The 20,653-nt window shown below is 38.9% G+C and overlaps 1 protein-coding gene across 1 annotated transcript in view; it reads left to right on the top strand.

Moving 5' to 3' along the window:
• Window positions 1–20,653, top strand: part of csmd2 (CUB and Sushi multiple domains 2) — a 472,613-nt gene that overhangs the window by 318,618 nt on the left and 133,342 nt on the right. Inside the window, exons 25-29 of the mRNA XM_063014411.1 lie at window positions 1,555–1,681; window positions 10,664–10,866; window positions 13,207–13,398; window positions 15,842–15,980; window positions 17,027–17,214. Of these exons, the coding sequence (XP_062870481.1) occupies window positions 1,555–1,681; window positions 10,664–10,866; window positions 13,207–13,398; window positions 15,842–15,980; window positions 17,027–17,214 (849 nt within the window). The remainder of the gene's footprint in view (window positions 1–1,554; window positions 1,682–10,663; window positions 10,867–13,206; window positions 13,399–15,841; window positions 15,981–17,026; window positions 17,215–20,653) is intronic.

Raw genomic sequence — 20,653 nt, 5'->3', positions numbered from 1 at the left:
TGTAGAGAAGATGGTAGCTAAAAAAATAAAAGTTTTGAATGGGAGGGTGCTATTTGGGCTAGGATGCTTTTATTATTATTATTATTATTATTATTATTATTAATTGTTTTGTTGTTGTAATAATAATAATAATAATAATTAACAAGTTTGTTATTATTATTATTATTATTATCAATCATCATTATTATTATTATTTATTATAATTTTTTTGTTATTTTCAATTATTGTTATTATATTTTTAAATATTGTTTATTATTATTATTATTATTATTATTATTGTTATTATTAGTATTAATATTTTATTTATTTTTAATTATTGTTTATTATTATTTACGTTCTAACTAGCAGAACATTTTAGTTTTGTGTTAGCTTAAATACAACACTGTTTTCAAGCTGACCTCTCTGCCATGCTGGACTACAATGCACTGGTGCTCTGGTAGCCTTGTATTATACATTATAAATGTTGGTTTGTACAACTCTGGGTGTGAGTTGACAGAGCAAGTATTTATTTTTTTCCACCTTGCTTAACACTGACATAATTGGCTAAAGCTTCACCAAGGTTCTGCAACTGGTGGGTTGCACTGTCACCTCACAGCAAGAAGGTCCTGGGTTTGATTTCCAGGTGAAGCGATCCAGTCCTTTCTGTGTGGAGTTTGCATGTTCTCCCTGTGTCTGCATGGGTTTTCTCCGGGAACTCTGGTTTCCTCCCAATGTCCAAAAGCATGCAAGTGAGGTGAATTGGAGATACAAAATTGTCCAGGACTGTGTTTGACATTAAAACTTGTGAACTGATGAATCTTGTGTAACCAGTAACTACCTGTCCTGTTATGAATGTAACCAAAGTGTGTAAAACATGTCGTTAAAATCCTAACTAATAAATAAATAAATACATTTACTATTTTTCCCATTGTTGAGTTCTACCCACTAGCCAGTTTTCTTACACAACAGCTTCCAATTTAGGAGGGTAAGGACATGTTCTCCTTCCAAAACATCTAAAGCCTATTCCACCACTTATTGCAACATCATAGATGGGAACTGATGAAGGTCATTTTTGCAGAGAAAGGATTCATATTGTATCTTGTTATAAACTAGGGCCAATTTGACTACATTGTATAGATGAGCATTGTTAGGGTTTGAAAATATCAAAAAACTCCTAAACTAGGTTAAACTGCTTACTGCTGTTTATTTGGGAACCCTTATGTGTTCATTATGATTATGTAATCCACAAATCCTTGCACAGATGCACATTAATCACATATTACAATTGCATAGCATCATTCTTGTTCGTCATATTGATTGGTTTAATTAGCTATTGTACTGACTGATTGTTTAAGGGACTGATTTACGTAACTGCCACTGTTCCTATGCTATTTCTGTAAAAGTTCACAAAGTTTTTCTTTTTATAATGCCCCGTGTTGAAAAAAAGAATGGCAGAATGTCCTAGCAGATTTTTGGTGAGGGATACATAAAGTCTGCAAGTCTGGGGATGATTAGGTGTGTGTCTTTTAATAGTGGGTCTAAATAATATTGTGTTTGTCGTTTCTCCATCTGCAGCTGAATGTGGAGGAACGATTAAGAATGAGCCTGCTGGTCGGATCCTGTCTCCAGGTTACCCAGCACCATATGAGCACAATCTGCACTGTGTGTGGACCATCGAAGCTGCACCTGGAAGCACCATTGGGTCTGTATGGCTGCTGTATTACCACCACCTGTTCTCTTTCTTCCTGTCCTATCCTTCATTTTTGACATAATTAACTCCTATTTGACCTTCAATTTCCAACCATTATCCTTTAAGAAATGTTCTGACACTGTTGACAGTGTTCTCTTTTTGCTTATCGTATAAACTTTGCTGTAATTGGAAGGTTGGCTGGATCAGCTCAGTAAGCGATTGGCTGTCAGTATGGTCACAGTGTCAGTATGTGTGCCAGTTTTCTTGCAGGATGTTATCTAAGTCATCAGGACTGAAAGATGCTGGGAGGGTTTTAGCATTTTGGCAGTCCTACATGTTGACCTTTCCCCTTCCCTGTAAATCGTTGCAAATGACTGAACAAGCTCTCCAGCTAATTGCAGCTTGTTTCACCAGTGTAATTTTGCATGAAAAGAGCTGGGTTTTGTTTAATTGGCGCATGGCTCTAAAGATGCTGTTTATGAGATGCCACCCACTGTCCTTCAGCTGCACTCTGGACCAATCCCAGAGTTTTCCTGTGGCACTGTTATGTATTTTTTTTTAATGATTTTTACTCTGGGCATCTGAGCTAGATTTGGTAAAGCCTATCTCACGGAACCAGGCAGATTAAATGTCTGCTTTTCTGATTTTTGTTTACGTGTAAATTCATGTTATTGCTGAAGTAGGAGAAAGTTATTATGTTAGATTGCTGTTGGGTACTCAAGGTCTTCTGTTCTTCACAACAGCAAGTGTCTAAATATCAATAGAAAGACGTCCTTTATTCTCAAGCTGCTTGTTAGATATGAAATACAGAAGGACAAATCTGTTAAAATTGAAATTATCTGACCTTGTGTTTCTTATTGTCTTATCAGGCAGCACATATACAGTATAACCATATATGTGTAATATCCACATATATTGAGGACATACTGTATATGATAAGAGCTTAATTTGATGTAAACCCTCAGACCTTGCAACAATGTTGTTGGTAAAAACTGATTCTGACTCAAAGTAATATATACTTTAATATATATATACTGGTGCTGGTCATAAAATTAGAATATCATGAAAAAGTTGATTTATATATATATATATATAATGCACCCAATAAAACACATTTAATGCTTCTAAATGTTTTTATTTCATTGAACGTATAATTTGTCTTGTAAACTAAACTCAAGCTCTTCAAAATCTGCTCAATTATTCTAGACTTCAGAGCAATATTGATTGAGTTGGCATGACTTTAAATTTGGGCAAAGAGGCATGCTGCAACACAAGCACTGAAACCTTGTTTTGAGTTAAAAAAAAAATGTTTTTTTTGGTAGTATTAACAGATCATCTCTAAGATGCTCAGGTGGTGCAGCGAGATAATCCGCTAGCTCACCAGTGCCGAGATTCTGAGCTCCTGGGTTTGAGGTTCTATATATTATATAAAAATAAGCATTTTTGACATAAATGTTACATATGTCTAATTTCTAATATGTTTCATATATAGTTTGCACCAATATGGGCATATACAGTATGTTATATATGAAAATTTTATATATGTACTGTATCTATTACATTTGCGTATTGGTTGTACAAAGCATTTTTATTATTATTTACTTTATTTACTTTATTAGTTTAACGATGGGGCAGTGGTAGCTAAGCATAGGGTGACGGACTAGTAACTAGAAAACTCAGTCTCCACCACCTCTGGGTTAGGCACCTGAGCAAGGCCCATAACCTTCAATTTACTGGATTGGATTTAGTGATAATTGTATGGTGCTTTGAATAAAAAACGTAGTGTTTTTTTTAGTTAATAATTGTGTAGTGTCCACTATTAAAATTGACAACTGAATGTTAAAATATCCTTGACAGTAGCAGCTATGGTTATTTTACCAACATTCTACATGGTGGCAGTGCTACAGCAGGCAGTGTCAGCCTCACCATCCTAGTAGCCTGGCTTTAAACTATACCATTGGTCACTTGGCTTACATTAAGTTCCCCTGTCCCCCTTTTTTTATTTTTGCATTTTTTCCCAATTTTCCTCCCAATCTAGTCGTATCCAATTACCCAATTGCATTGCACTTTCTCTCTACTGATTCTGATCTCCACTTCTGATTGAGGAGAGGGAGACTGTCACATGCCCCCTCCGACACGTGTGCAGTAGCCGACTGCATCTTTTTACCTGCATGAGTTTATATGAGGATCAGCTTTACTTGCTGATTGATGGCGCCTGCACAGAGTCGAGGAATAATGTGTTTATCAAGGTGTAGCTCTCCGTACACAGAGGTTGTGATTGCATAGTTAAGAAGTCTCTATCCGATTGAACAGGCAATCGTTGTTCATGAAGCAGAGCTGAGTTTCAAACCGAATTTGAAATGTCAGCTCTGGTGTGCTAGCGTGTTTTACCGCTGCGCCACATGAGCGGCGACTTTTTTTGACAGTTTTTTTTTGCCCTACAATAAATTGGTTTCTTTGCCCTGGTGTATTCCAACCTTGTGTTCATTGTTTCCAGATGGCACCTGACCCACTGCTTTAGGTTTTGTATTCATATAAACCTACATTCCAGTAAGTCCAGCAGTTGAAGGATGTTATTCTAGGAATGTTATTACAAGCGTATCTCCATTTCTGTCTCAGGCTTAACATCCCTACTGTAAGGTATGCGTACATACCTTTGATCCTGTCCTGTGCTATCAATTATTCAGGAACATTTGCAATGCATTAGAACTGGGATGAGCACTAATGCAGGGATTCTAATAAGGCAGCTGTGTGTGTGTGAAAGAGAGAGAGAGCAAGCTGTAACAGGCACACTGCACACAAACGGACAAAAGTTAGCTGAGCTTAAGGGAGATGACTGCATCAAAAAAGGAAATATTAAGTAAGAGGACAACCTTCGAGCAAGGACCTTTCATGTCATGAACAGAAGTGGACACATCCCTGATGAGAGGGTCTTTAGTTGTAGGATTATGATAGAGCACTGCATTGTGGGCATGGAGCATACTCTTGGGCCTAGGGGAGAGAAAATAGAAGAGCATGGTTTATCCCTCTTTCATCTTTCATCACAGGCTGATCAGCTCTGATCTAACAGTGGTTGGCAAAGGTGATAATTACCTTCAAGAGCCACTTCTGACTGACAGACTCACTCAGACATACTCACACATACTCTCTCTTTATGTCTCTCTCTCTCACACACACACAAACACATACATCTGAGTTCCAAATTCTCTTAGGCGTGTAGGATTAAACAGTCGGTAAAGCCACTGTACCAAAACTGGCTTTGCATGCCTGAGTCAGTGCTCAGATCATCCACAGTCTCAGCTGCAGTTGTGAAGGCAAAATTACACGTTCTTTCTGAGGCAATATTTGTTTACTTTGTTTTTCTCCAGCCTACTCATTTCTTTTTCCTCCGTCTGTAAGCTTTTACTTTATTGTTGCTTTGTGCCATGCTATATTGTCTCTTCTACATTTAGCTTTATTCATTCCTTCCTCCCTTTCCATTTACTTAACTTTGCACTCCTTCACCTCCTTGTCCTTGCCTTCTCTTTTTATTATCTTTAGTTTTCTTCAATTATTTTCAGTTTGCTTCTCTCTACTTCTCCTCCTCTGTGTTTCATTGCATTTTATTGTATTCCTTTTTATTGTATTTGCTTTCTGTTTCTGTCAAAAGAAAAAAAAAATACATAACCTTATAATATGACTGCATTTACATGAAACACTGCTTTTGCTCTGAGCTTGTTGCTGTTTCCTATTAAGTAAGCTGGTGATACTATCCCTGCAACTGTGTGTCCTTGAGCATCGTGCAATGCTTAGATTTACTGATTTATGACTCGTGTTTACTACTTGCAGATGTGCTCAAAGATCAACCTTTGATTGAACCCTGTTTCCTTCTTTTCAAAGTGCCACCAATGAAACTAATTGTTTATATGATGTAGACAGTAGCAAAACACAAACATGGTGAAGAGAAACTGCTCCTCACTGTTTCCCAAAGCCCTGAACTGATGTATTTCACTTTCAGTTAGAATTATGGCAATGTAAAATATCAAATATGAAGATCAGGTTTAAATTTTGGATAGCGTTAATGCATTTACTATTCTTGAAATCCTTTTTTAGGGTTTTGTAGATCATTAATAAGAATTAATGCACCTTTTGATTGAAGCAATAAAGTTTTATTAACCCATTTCCTTTTTTATCTTCTCGTTTCCAAATGAGGACCAATGCCAGAGTTTAAATGTTTGGTAGTAAAATATACTTTTAAAATGTATGTCAATAAACTGTCAATACTGCCAGTCAAGATTGTGTATTATTTTTGAGGTTGCCACTCAGTACCTTAAGAGGACATTTGTTTGGTGGTTGATTATAATCCAGTTGCTACAAGCAGAGGGGGAAATATATCTGAAACATGCAAGAAAGAAGCCCTTACTTCAAAATCAGCACTTCAAAGTTGATCTGTAGCAATCTGTTTCTCTACATATCTTTTTAACCTGCTTCCACCCTGTTTTTCAATGGTCAGGACCACCACAGAGCAGGAATTATTTAGGTGGTGAATGATTCTTATCACTGCAGTGACACTGACATGGTGGTGGTGTGTTAGTGTGTGTTGTGCTGGTATGAGTGGATCAGACACAGAAGCGCTGCTGGAGTTTTTAATAATCGTGTCCACTCACTGTCCACACTATTAGACACTCCTACCTAGTTGGTGCACCTTGTAGATGTAAAGTCAGAAATGATCGCTCATCTATTGCTGCTGTTTGAGTTGGTCATCTTCTAGATCTTCATCAGTGGTCACAGGACGCTGCCCACGGGGCGCTGTTGGCTGGATATATTTTGGTTGGTGGACTATTCTCAGTCCAGCAGGGACAGTGAGGTGTTTTGAAACTCCATCAGCACTGCTGTCTGATCCACTCATACCAGCACAACACACACTAACACACCACCACCATGTCAGTGTCACTGCAGTGCTGAGAATGATCCACCACCTAAATAATACCTACTATGTGGGGGTCCTGACCATTGAAGAACAGCATGAAAGGGGGCTAACAAAGCATGCAGAGTAACAGATGGACTACAGTCAGTAATTGTAGAACTACAAAGTGCTTCTATATGGTAAGTGGAGCTGATAAAATGAACAATGAGTGAAGAAACAATTACTTCCCCCCACCATCTCATACAGTGCTGGTATTAGGATGCGAGTTAGCCCAGCTGTTTGCCAGCTGTCTGTCTGAGCCCACAGATCCACAGCCTAGTCAGGAGAGATAAGCTGCATGCTGACTGATTCATGTCAGAGATGAGCTGTATGGACCTGATTCACTGGCGAGTGTGACAACTGGCTAGATGGGCAGAACATTGATGCAGATGGACTTAATGGTTACTCCGTAAGAAACGGAGCCCATTGTTCATGTCATCTCTCATTTGTCCTGTCTGGCTGCGCTTTTCAGAGCTTTTTGTACTTGAATGCTTACATCTTGTTGTCGCCTCGGTGGGTGAGAAACACACACTTGCATGTAGAGCCGATTAGGTTTGGAAAATGCATACGGAATTGTGAAACGCACACTAGGGCAGCCTGACAGAGGTCACTATGTAAACATTTTTTATTACCTACTCCTCTGTCTCATGGGAGCTGATACAGGATACAGTACAGTAGTCCGTGTGAATAAAGCATGCCCAAGAGTTCAGATACGCTGACTCAGCTTAGGCTCTGCTTTTTATAACCAGACTGTCTGCCACAAATTGAATTAAAATATTGCATCAGCCTAAATTGTGGATCTGGTATACATTTTTTCTTTCTCAATGCTATAAAGTGCTATGAACAATATCAAATCTTCCATACCTTTTTTTACATAATTATATCTTGGAATTCGTGTCAACTTAAACAACAAATATTAAATTAGATACTTATGTATAGAAAATTATACCGTTGCATTTTATTATCTGAGTATATTTTACTACTTTATATTTTTTTATAGTCAGTTCAACATATCACTAAGACATTTCTAACTAAATATTTTGTCCTTTTTCAGAGAATAATAAAAAGCGCAAGAAAAACATTTTGACCCCAAAGGGAGTTTAATCAGTTTAATGGCAGGGAGTTTTCTTCCTTTCATAGTGGCTGAGTGGTATTTCTTGACATTTCTTTCAGGCATACAAACCAGTCACAAACCAATCATTTTACATGGCCTTTATAAAGCACACACATTTTTCCAAATTAGCCATTCAGTCTGCTATGGAACTTGTATGCAGCCACCACAACACACAAGGTTTAGTCCTTTACCAGCCCACTAAGAGGAAAAAGCAAAAGAAAATTGAAATCAGTGGTGAATAGAAATACACTTTAAGGAAAGAGAACACACATTGAAGTGACAACAACCCAAAAATAACTGCCATTATATTCTATTATTTTAGTCTGACTTGAAAAATGTAATTTACTTTAATCGGCATGGCATGGAATAAAAAGTGAAGACATAAAGATCAAAATCCCACAAACTGGTATTCCAGCCTTAGTTACTGTGAACAGCAGCTTCTAATTCATGGTAGGCCTGTTTTGGTGGGTTTAGATTACAACTGGCAAACCAGACAAACCACTGCCTGCAGGGCAGAGAGACACTGTACAGGGTATCAATCTTTTACAACTTGACACACATTTACACATTTACTCACATTTAGCCAGTTTACCCTCTTTATGTATTTGAAAGTGGCAACCCATTATAAAATTACTTTCAAACAGTTGTTTTTAGTAGTTTCTTGTACAGTGGTCAGTTTTTGAGTGTGTATTTTGCTAGATGTTTGGAGTAATAACCAAGGGGTCAGGCAATCACATGATCACATTACATCTTTTAGCAGTATTACTTTTTGTTTGTTCTTAAATGTTAGTTGAAACTAGTCAGGATGTTTCCCCATTAGCTGCATATCCATACAAATGTCTAATAATAATAATGATAATAAATCCATCAGTGTTTCTAAACTGTAGACAATAAAGTCTGTCCTACCAAACTGTCCCAAAAGGATGGACTTTAACAGGCTCTGGACTTTGTCAGGTCTGACCTAACTGTCATATTTACAGCAGTAATATTCCATATACAGTATGTGTTTGATATTGTTTGATGAGCTAATGGTGTTTATATTGGGGTGAAGAACAGTGCTGGCCTATAAAGACTCTGTGTTAGGGCCATGTCCTTGGTATATTTCAGAAATCTCTAACTTAAGGAAACAGGTTCTGTTATAATGCAGTTTCCTATTATAATTTGTAATCTTTAAATTCACTTTTGGGGGGCTTTCACATACTAAAATGTATTTGTACATTTGGATCCAATGTCCCAGTCATAAAGATTAGAACTTTAGGCAAGAAATCCCAAAGTGAAGTGCTTACTTAAACTGAACAATTATGATATACAGTACTTGTCCATGGTTACATATTAAAACTAGTACATGTACTAGAACATGATTACATACATTACATTACATACTACAGAGCAGGTATTATTTGGGGGGTGGGTCATTCTCAGCACTGCAGTAACACTGACATGGTGGTGGTGTGTTAGTGGGTGTTGTGCTGGTATGAGTGGATAAGACACAGCAATGCTGATGGAGTTTTTAAACACCTCACTGTCACTACTGGACTAAGAATAGTCCAACAGCCAAAAACATCCTGCCAACAGCGCCCCATGGGCAGCGTCCTGTGACCACTGATGAAGGTTCACAAATTCAAACAGCAGCAATAGATGAGCAATCGCCTCTGATTTTACATCTACAAGGTGGACCATCTAGGTAGGAGGGTCTAATAGAGTGAGTGGACACAGTATTTAAAAACTCCAGCAGCGCTGCTGTGTCTGATCCACTCATACCAGCACAACACACACTAACACACCACCACCATGTCAGTGTCACTGCAGTGCTGAGAATGAGCCACCACTTAAATAATACCTGCTCTGTGGTGGTCCTGGGAGAGTCCTGACCATTGAAGAATACCATGAAAGGGGGATAACAAAGCATGTAGAGAAACAGATGAACTACAGTCAGTAATTGTAAAACTTTAAAGTGCTTCTATATGGTAAGTGGAGCTGATAAAATGGACAGTGAGTGTAGAAACAAGGAGGTGGTTGGAAGGATGGATGGATGGAAAATGTAAAGAAGCCAAACCTTAATGATCTTAATATGAAAGCCTATGCTCTAGAAGCATTTACATTTAGCAAACACTTTTTATCAAAAGCGACTTACAGTATTGTGACAGTATACAGTCTAAGCAATTGAGAGTTAAGGGCCTTGCTCAAGGGCCCAACAGCAGCAACCTGGCAGTGGTGGGGCTTGAACCAGTGACCTTCTAATTACTAGTCCAGTACCACTAGGCTAATGACAACTTCTACCAGTGGATCACCATGTGTCATTTTTATTTGATCATTCTGATTAGATTTTGACAGGACACCTAATACGTTTTAATGCAACAATGTAGGAGCATTCGATTAAACAGGGGGTCGTCTGGGATTTGAACCCGGGATCTCTCGCACTCGAAGCAATAATCATACCCCTAGACCAACGAGCCAGCAGTTCTTATTTTGGGACACTTTTAGAATTCAGTGCTGTGCGTTTCTTATGCCATGCAGTATAAAACACCAGCGCAATACTTGTGGATCATCATCTGCAGCAGCTGCCTCATTTAGACCCCCGTGCCCCATGCTTCAGCAACACTTTATTTATTTCATTCACATGTTTGAATTTGCCATCTGTCACTAAAACATTTCATCACCCTGTGCATCATTCTCTGTCTTTTTGTTTACCTAGAGGACCAAGTGTCACTTTTCAGCCCAGCTGTTCCCTTTCCTACATTATTATCCACATATCTTTAAATCTGCAGCAATAAAAACACAGCAGAAATGAGATTGGATACATTTTTTGGATACATCCAGTCATTATTTTGTCAGCATAGTCACAGTTTTTATATCAGCTTCTGATAAATGATAGTATTGGGTTTTAGCAAGTGTTTTATCATTGCTTATTTTTTATGCCTGTTTGCATCTTCAGTCTGCACTTTCTGGTGTTCCACACCGAGGAGGTACATGATGTATTACGGATCTGGGATGGGCCTCAGGATGGTGGCGTGCTTCTCAAAGAGCTGACTGGGTCCAGTTTACCTCCAGACCTCCACAGCACCTTCAACTCTGTCAGCCTGCAGTTCACCACCGATTTCTTTACCAGCAAACAAGGCTTTGCTCTGCAATTTTCAGGTAAGCTGGGAAAAAATTTGTATATATACGTATGTTCACAAAGTCCACTTTCTGGAAAGGCTTTTCACAAGATTTTGAAGTATACCTATGTGTACCAGTGCAGTCTAAAAGAAGCCCTGGCTTGCAATTGACATTCCAGTTCATCTAAACAGAGTTCTTTGAGTTTAAGGTCAGTGCTCTGTGAAGGCCACTGAAGTTCCTCGACACCAAACATGTTAAACCATGTCTTAGGCTTTACTTTGTGCTCAAGGGTGCAAGTCATACTGGCACAGGGAAAGGCCTTTTCAAAAATGGTTTCCACTGGGTTTAATATATATTATTTATTTTATTGAATTATATTAGATTAGAAAATATTATGCACCTGTTATCAATGGGTGTGGCTGAAACACCCAAGGTCAATCTTTAGGAGAGGTGTCCACACTCCATGAAGTGTATACATACTGTATGTTTATACTTTTCTAAAATGTAAAGAATATTGTATTGTTAAAAAAAGAAAAATCATCAATGCCACCATTATAAGGCATGTGTCTGAATATGATAATGTTACATCAGATAACAGGCTCTAGAGGTTTGGATTCATCTAATCAGGCTGACTTGTTTCCAGCAGTAAGCAGTTTTGCAGGAACAGCTGGAAATAAAGCAGCCACAATCTGCAAGTCTGGAAAAGATTGGGATCTTATTGGTTTCAGCCAGCACAAATGGCATGAAAGATTTGAGTGACAACAATATGTTTCTTTGGTAGATTGCCATCTGTTAATTTTCCCATCACACCTGTTTGTTTGTGCAATGTACTAGAATGAGAACAGCAGAATTAGTTTGTGTATTCTGTGGCATTCTTCAAAGAAGAGGGTCTTTTGCTAGTATAGATGAGCAGTAATCCAAGTAAATATTTTCACCATACACTGACTAGGCATAACATTGTGACCATAGACAGGTGAAGTCACGGCACCTGTTAGTGGGTGGGATATATTAGGCAGCAAGTGAACATTTTATCCTCAAAGTTGATGTGGTAGAAGCATGAAAAATGAGCAAGCGTAAGGATTTTAGCGCCAAATTGTGGTGGCTAGACGACTGGGTCAGAGAATATCCAAAACCGCAGCTCTTGTGGGGTGTTTCCGGTCTGCAGTGGTCAGTATCTATCAAAAGAGGTCCAAGTAAGGAACAGTGGTAAACCGGCAACAGGGTCATGGGCAGCCAAGGTTCATTGATGCATGTGGGGAGCGAAGGCTGGCTCGTGTGTCAGATCCAACAGATGAGCTACTGTAGCTCAGATTGCTGAAGACGTTAATGCTGGTTCTGATAGAAAGGTGTCAGAATACACAGTGCATGGCAGTTTGTTGCGTATGGGGCTGCATAGCCACAGACCAGTCAGGGTGCCCATGCTGACCCCCTGTCCATCGCCGAAAGCGCCAACAACAGGCACGTGAGCGTCGGAACTGGACCACGGAGCAATGGAAGAAGGTGGCCTGGTCTGATGAATCACGTTTCACTTTACATTACGTGGATTGCGTGTGCGTCACTTACCTGGGGAACACATGGCACCAGGATGCACTATGGGAAGAAGGCAATCCGGCGGAGGCAGTGTGATGCTTTGGGCAATGTTCTGCTGGGAAACCTTGGGTCCTGCCATCCATGTGGATGTTACTTTGACACGTACAACCTACCTCAGCATTGTTGCTTACCATGTACACCCCATTCATGGAAATGGTATTTCCTGATGGCTGTGGCCTCTTATAGCAGGATAATGCGCCCTGCCACAAAGCAAAAATGGTTCAGGAATGGTTTGAGGAGCACAACAACTAGTTTGAGGTGTTGACTTGGCCTCCAAATTCCCCAGATCTCAATCCAATCGAGCATCAGTGGGATGTGCTGGACAAACAAGTCCGATCCATGGAGGCCCCACCTCACAACTTACAAGAGTTAAAGGATTTGCTGCTAACATCTTGGTGCCAGATACCACAGCACACCGTCAAGGGTCTATTGGAGTCCATGCCTAATATGACCTATGCACTTTGGCTGAAGAATCAGATAGCTCACCACAAGGTTAATCTGTCTGCTTTATAGTGCTATGATCTTCCAAAGATTTTGTTGTACTGCATTCTACTCAGGTCTAAATTACTTTGCTAAAGTTGTAGCACATCACATTGGTGAGGTTTAACAAAAGTAAGTGCCCAAAAAAAACATTTCAACCATCAGATCATTAAAGGAAAATGGAATTGAAACCATAAATCTAATTTCTATGAAGCATTTCAACTTGAGCTATGAAAGCTTGATTCATTGGGATACCATTACAAAACCAAACATGCAAATACTGACTCTTGTTCTTACTTTTCCTTGCAGTGTCCACAGCCACGTCCTGTAATGACCCTGGCATTCCCACTAATGGCACCCGCAGTGGGGACAGCAAAGACCCAGGGGACTATGTGCTATTCCAGTGTGATCCTGGTTATGTCCTACAGGGAGCAAATAAAATCACCTGCACTGAGATCAACAATCGTTTCTTCTGGCAGCCTGAGCCACCCACTTGCTCAGGTGAGCATGTGCAAAAATACCTTCCCAGTTTACCATTAACTTTCAATAATGTACATTTAAGTAATTTCTTTGTTTTACATATACACTGATCAGCCATAACATTAAAACCACCTCCTTGTTTCTACTCTCACTGTCCATTTCATCAGCTCCATATAGAAGCACTTTGTCATTCTACAATTACTGACTGTAGTCCATATGTTTCTCTACATACTTTGTTAGCCCCTTTTCATTCTGTTCTTCAATGGTCAGGACCCCCAAAAGACCACCACAGAGTAGGTATTATCTGGGTGGTGGATCATTCTCAGCACTGCAGTGACAATGACATGGTGGTGGTGTGTTACTGTGTGTTGTGCTGGTATGAGTGGATCAGACATAGCAATGCCGATGAGTTTTTAAACACCTCACTGTCACTGCTGGACTAAGAATAGTCCACCAACCAAAAATATCCATCCAGTGCCCCGTAGGCAGCATCCTGTGACCACTGATGAAGGCCTAGAAGATGACCAACACAAACAGCAGCAATGGATGAGAGATCGTCTCTGACTTTACATCAACAAGGTGAACCATCTAGGTAGGAGTGTCTAATAGAGTGGACAGTGAGTGGACATAGTATTTAAAAACTCCAGCAGTGCTGCTGTGTCTGATCCACTCATACCAGCACAACACACACTAACACACCACCACCATGGCAGTGTCACTGCAGTGCTGAGAATGATCCACCACCCAAATAAAACCTGCTCTGTGGTGGTCCTGTGGGGGTCCTGACCATTGAAGAACAGGGTGAAAGCAGGCTTAAAAGCATGCAGAGAAACAGATGGACTACAGTCAGTAATTGTAGAACTACAAAGTGCTTCTATATGGTAAGGGAGCTGATCAAATGGACAGTGAGTGTAGAAACAGTGAGTGCGGTTTTAATGCTATGGCTGATCGGTATATATTATTATTAATTAAATAACCAATCTTTGAAAAATGTCAGACTTTTGTAATTAAGTAAATAATATGGTACAATAGTTTAATTATAAATAAAATATTATATTTGTCAGTGCTGTTTGTTTTCTCTAAAGTGATGGTAATTAACAACAATAATTAAGCATTTGTAATTAGCTGCCTTGTTTGGTTAGAGACACTAAATTTTCATGAAAACTAAGTCAAACCACAAAAAAATCTAGGGGTGTTTCTAAGGTTATATGTATAAACCTTTCACCAGATGTCAACAGTCATAAGCATCTTCCACCCAGCTTTTATGTGCAATTTGAATCAGATTATACCAAGATTACACTGTTAAATCCAGGTTGATTTGACCAGCTATAAAATTAATGTAAGTTAATAAATTATGTCATAATAATCTCATAGCTATTTGCTGCAGGTATTCACTTCCATTTAGGCACAACAGAGATGGTCTTTCCCAATTTGTAAACAGTTTTTTGAACGAATAATTATTTGTTGTAGAATTAAAAAAAAAAATCCCTGACTGAAAGCTAAGGCTCCAGCTCAACCATCTAGTAATAATCACCCACCAGCATGTATAGGTTGCACTATGCATTTGGGCAGGTATTGTTTTCATGTAATACTTGGGCAGCACAGTGGCTCAGTGGGTCACGGTGGCCTCACAGCAAAAAGGTCCTGGGTTTGATCCCCAGGTGGGGTGGTCCGGGTCCTTTCTGTGTGGAGTTTGCATGTTCTCCCTGTGTCTGTGTGGGTTTCCTCCGGGTGCTCCGGTTTCCTCCAACAGTCCAGAGACATGCAAGTGAGATAAATTGGAGATACTACATTTTCCATGACTGTGTTTGATATTGAACTTGTGGACTGATGATTCTTGTGTAATGAGTAACTACCGTTTCTGTCATGATTGTAACCAATGTGTAAAACATGACGTTAAAATCCTAATAAATAAATAAATTTCCTGAAATTCTACTTTTTACATTGACTCTATTCTGTATATTAATTGTTGTCTGTGATAAGACATGAAAAATTCTGGCAATCAATATGTTCCTGCTTTTACAGTATGTGTTTTAACAGTAACAGGACAGCTTTGGAAAATCTGATATTTAATTACTTTAAACTTTATGGAAAATATTGTGTCATGCATGTACAGTCACTGTGCTGTACAACCAATTCTGCTGTCAGTGTTTGTCTATAGATCTGTACCTGTTAGCACTAGATGTGAATAAAATAACTAAAATAGTTAGACAGGGCTTTGATCTCTTGTTGTGTATGCTTTAATATGTGTCAAAAGAACAAAGATTCACTGTCAGTACCAAAACCTTGGCATCCAAATAACTGAGATGGCAAATGTATTAAGTATGGTTTGAATCTGTGGCTACAAAAGAGTTTCAGTCGTCACGAATCAGCTTTAAAAGAACAGATTGCTAGTTTTGTTAAACTTACTGTGGTGCGTCTTTGCCAAGGCCATTGCATTAAAATTCTTTTTTTTCTGTTCCAGCTCCATGTGGGGGAAATCTGACTGGTCCCAGTGGTTTTATTCTGTCTCCTGAGTTTCCAGAGCCTTACCCTCATGGCAGAGAATGTGACTGGACAGTCACTGTTACCTCAGACTACATCATCTCCCTCAGTTTTAACCAGTAAGCCAAAACGTTTTGCTTTTATAATACTGTGATTAGTTGTATTTAAAAAGCTAATAACATTCACAATCTTCATACCTGTAATAAGTCATTGGTAAAATAGCCATGGCCAGAATGCTAACAGCACCCAACTTAATAACTATTATCTATTTATACAGTACACTGATCAGCCATAACATTAAAACCACCTACTTGTTTCTACACTCACTGTCCATATTATCAGCTCCACTTACTATTTAGAAGCAATTTGTAGTTCCACAATTACTGACTGTAGTATATCTGTTTCTCTACATACTTTTTAACCTGCTTTCACCCTGTTCTTCAATGGTCAGGACCCCCACAGGACCACCACAGAGCAGGTATTATTTGGGTGGTGGATCATTCTCAGCACTGCAGTGACAATGACATGGTGGTGTGTTAGCGTGTGTTATGCTGGTATGAGTGGATCAGACACAGCAGCACTGCTGGAGTTTTTAAATACCGTGTCCACTCACTGTCCACTCTATTAGACACTAACCTAGTTGGTCCACCTTGTAGATGTAAAATCAGAGATGATCGCTCATCTATTGCTGCTGTTGAGTTGAGTTGAGTTGAGTTGAATTGGTCATCTTCTAGACCTTCGTCAGTGGTCACAGGACGCTGCCCACGGGGTGCTGTTGGCTGGATGTTTCTGGTTGGTGGACTATTCTCAATCCAGCAGGGACAGTGAGGTGTTTAAAAACTCCATCAGCGCTGCTGAGAATGACCCACCACCCAAATAATACCTGCTCTGTAGTGGTCCTGTGGGGGTCCTGACCATTGAAGAACAGCATGAAAGGGGGCTAACAAAGCATGCAGAGTAACAGATGGACTACAGTCAGTAATTGTAGAACTACAAAAGGCTTCTTTATGGTAAGTGGAGCTGATAAAATGGACAGTGAGTGTAGAAACAAAAAGGTGGTTTTAATGTTATGGCTGATCGGTGTATAATGTACCATGAACTGCACCTTTCTGCATCGATAGTAGAAGTAAAAATGATCTACATTTTTTTTCTTTATTTTGTTTAGTTTTAGCCTTGAGCCCAGCTATGACTTTCTGCACATTTATGACGGGCCTAACTCTCTCAGCCCCCTGTTGGGAAGCTTCTATGGCACTGACGTTCCAGATCACATTGAGAGCAGCTCAAATACGATTTTCCTGGCCTTTCGAAGTGATGCTTCACTTAGCAGCAGTGGATTTGTCCTGCAGTACACAGGTATGCCATTTTAAAATGTATTTCAAGAAGCCACATTTAATGTACTTATTTTAAACCATTTTCCACTGACAGTTTAAGTACTAGTCACAGATCATGTGTCTTTTTACCATTTATATGCTGGTGTAAGAGCTGCCCTACCAGCACCAAGCTGCCACTTTTGGGTGCTTGACCAAGGGCCTTAATCCATAGTTGCTTGTTTGCCAAAATGTAAACGTAAGGCAGAGACCAGCATTTTACTAAGTAAATTGGATTCTACAAGGCACATTTTCTTGGATTCAGCTTTGTCTTAAATTCCATTTTACATATGGATAAATGCACTTTTTCGAGTCACTATGTAGTAAAGTAGTGTAGTGTGTTGGGTATTCACATAAACTTCCACTTGCTTATGTTAGTGCAATTAATGAATATTTCTGGTCATCTTTATCCAATTTGTTAATATACTGTAAATCCATTGTTGCATTTTAAGAAAGTTGAGTCGGTAAAGCATTTACCACTTTGTAATGTTGCCATTCCTTCTCAAAACACTTAAGACATTTTGGTGCCAAGGACACAACACAGTGACGTGTTTCAGGTCCAAGGGTACTGACACAACCCCATACCATGACAGATCCTGCATTTTGGACTTGTTGCTGATGACAGTCTGAATGGTGTTTGTCTTTGGTTCAGAGCACTCAGCATCAGAAATACTTTGTTTAACCACAAAACACATTTTCACTGTGTGCTGGTTCATCCCAGATGCTTTAGAGCCCAGAGAACTTGACGCCACTTCAGGACATGGTTAACATAAGGCTTATTTTTGGGCCGCTCAGGTGGCACAGCGGTAAAAACACACGCTGGAATACCAGAGCTGGGATCTCGAATACATCGTATCGAATCTCAGCTCTGCCTGTCGGTTGAGGATGAGCGGCCACATGAACAACGATTGGCCTGTTGTTCAGATGGGCGGGACTAAGTCGGATGGGATCTTTCTCTTATGACTGGTGCAATTACGACCTCTGCTGGCTGACTGGTGGCACCTGCACAAAGATGAGAAAAGAGTGCTCTTAGGGTGTGTCCCTCCGTACACAACGCTAAAGCTGCACTGCACTCGTCAAAGTGTAGGTGATAAGATGCATACGGCATGCTGCCCACGTGTCGGAGGGGGCGTGGGTTAGCTCCGTTCTCCTCAATCAGAGCAGAGATCGGCATTGGTGGAGAGGAATCGGGCAATTGGACACGCTAAAAAAAGGGAGAGAAAAAAACATAAGGCTTATTTTTGTACAGTAAAGTTTTAAGTGACATTTGTGAATGTAGCTCCTACGTACTGAAAATCCTTTAGATTATTTGAATCTTTTAATGCTATTTTGCACTATATGTGGAGAATTTTTTATATATATTGCTTTGTGCACAGTGGAACAGTAATGCTGGAACAGAACAAAACTGTTGCTGCAAAGCTGGAAACATATAATTTCTTGATTGATTTATCACACCTGTTAGCAAGTGTTGTGGCTGAAACACATGAATTTAAAAAAAATTATAATGAGTGTCCCAATACTTTTGTCCATATCGTCCATTTTACAGTGATGATAATGTGACTTGAATGATTGTGCCATATTAGGTTTACTTCTCACATACTACATATTTATTTTTAATTGCGAGATATATAAATATTTTCTAAATAACAATTTTGTGTTATTCTAAAAAATTTTTAAAGACGTTGGGACTTGTTTCATGATGCATACTGGTTACAGATCAACAGGAAAAGTCTCTGTGAGTACTTTTGGAGAGCAATGTGTACTCGATTGTAGCTGACTGTGGTGTGGGTGATTAAACATCCACTCACTTTTCATCCAATTTATTGATTTGTTTCTCTCCCTTTGTTTGGCATTGGAATAGGGACAATATTTGTTATAACTTAGGTTTATTTCAGACCAGGCTTGCTTTATTTATTTATTTATTTATTTTTATTTACCTGATATGAGTAGCACTGTCGCCTCACAGCAAGAAGGTTCTAGGTTTGATTTCCAGGTAGAGCGGTCCGGTAAATTAGTTGAATTGGAGAAACTAATTTATCAATGACTGTGTTTGACATTAAAGACTTGAACTGATGAATCTTGTGTAACCAGTAACTACCTGTCCTGTCATGGCTGTAACCAAAGTGTGTAAAACGATGTTAAAATCCTAATAAATAAATACATTTACTCTGATATAGCCAGTTTGCTCGTTTATGAGGTATAGGACAAATGATACATCTTTAAACATAAGCATCTCTTATGAATTAACATAGGAAATAAGGTTTACACAAACAAGCCAATACAAACCCTCCTAATGTTGTCAAAACAGTTTTGACCTCCAGAGACTTGGACTCCACAAGAAATCTAAAGGAGTCCTGTGGTATCTGGTACCAGAACATTACCTGCAGGTCATTCCGCTGCATAATGAGGTGGATCATCCCACAGTAAATCCTGTTGCAATACCTCCTGTGGGTAAACGATGCGCACATGCTTGGCAGACTACTTGAACTAGGAAAAATCATGATTCTTTTTACCATTCTTTTCCATTGCTCCAATGTTCAGTTCCAATGTCCATTCCAACGTACCTGCTTTAAAGGAGTTGATTGAAGCTCTTTGACTGGCCTGCAACTATGCAGCCCACTGTCAGTAGGTACTTATTTCATGATTGTCTATAAGCACCCTTTGCTGTTTTGGAAATACTTCAGTGTAGTTATCTGGCCATAATGACCCTTATTAAAGGCACTCAAGTCTTTTAGCCTCCCCATATCTTCTGAATTTAACACGTGCAGTGTAAGTAATTACCAGCAGGCCAACATTTAACATATCTGTGATTGTGACAAGCATAATTACTACAATTAAACATTGCCAGGACTGTGTCTTTAATTATTATTGGTTATTTTTATTAATAGGTTTTATTTACCTAGGTTACTTATTTACTTCAAATAAATAATGTAAGTTACAAAATGAATTAATAATTATAATTCATTTATTTAATTACAACCCCAAATCAGAAAAAGTTGGGACAGCATGGAAAAAAACAAATAATAAAAAAACACAGAGTTTCTTACATTTACTTTGACTTTTATTTGATTGGTAATTACTAGCCCTAAATTGCCCCGTCCCAACTTTTTTTGGAATGTGTTGCAGACCTGAAAAGCAGGAATGGATGTTTATTAATAAATGAAGTTGAACAAATAAACATGAAATATCTCTAGTTCATCCTGTCTGCAATCAAATAAAAGTCAAAGTAAATGTAAAGAACACTGCTTTTTTATTTTATTTGCATTTTCCATACTGTCCCAACTTTTTCTGATTTGGGGTTGTATTATTGAGTGAGCAGTAATGAGAAATATGTTGGTAAGATCTGAATAATTTGTTACATTTGTTAAAACACTACTACTATTAATGAAGATAATAATAATAATAAAATAATAATAATAATAATA

Source organism: Trichomycterus rosablanca, chromosome 2 (assembly GCF_030014385.1).
Source record: "Trichomycterus rosablanca isolate fTriRos1 chromosome 2, fTriRos1.hap1, whole genome shotgun sequence".
Lineage (NCBI taxonomy): Eukaryota > Metazoa > Chordata > Actinopteri > Siluriformes > Trichomycteridae > Trichomycterus > Trichomycterus rosablanca.
Note: the sequence above shows the minus strand (reverse complement) of the source record. Positions and strands in the feature narration are given on the sequence as shown.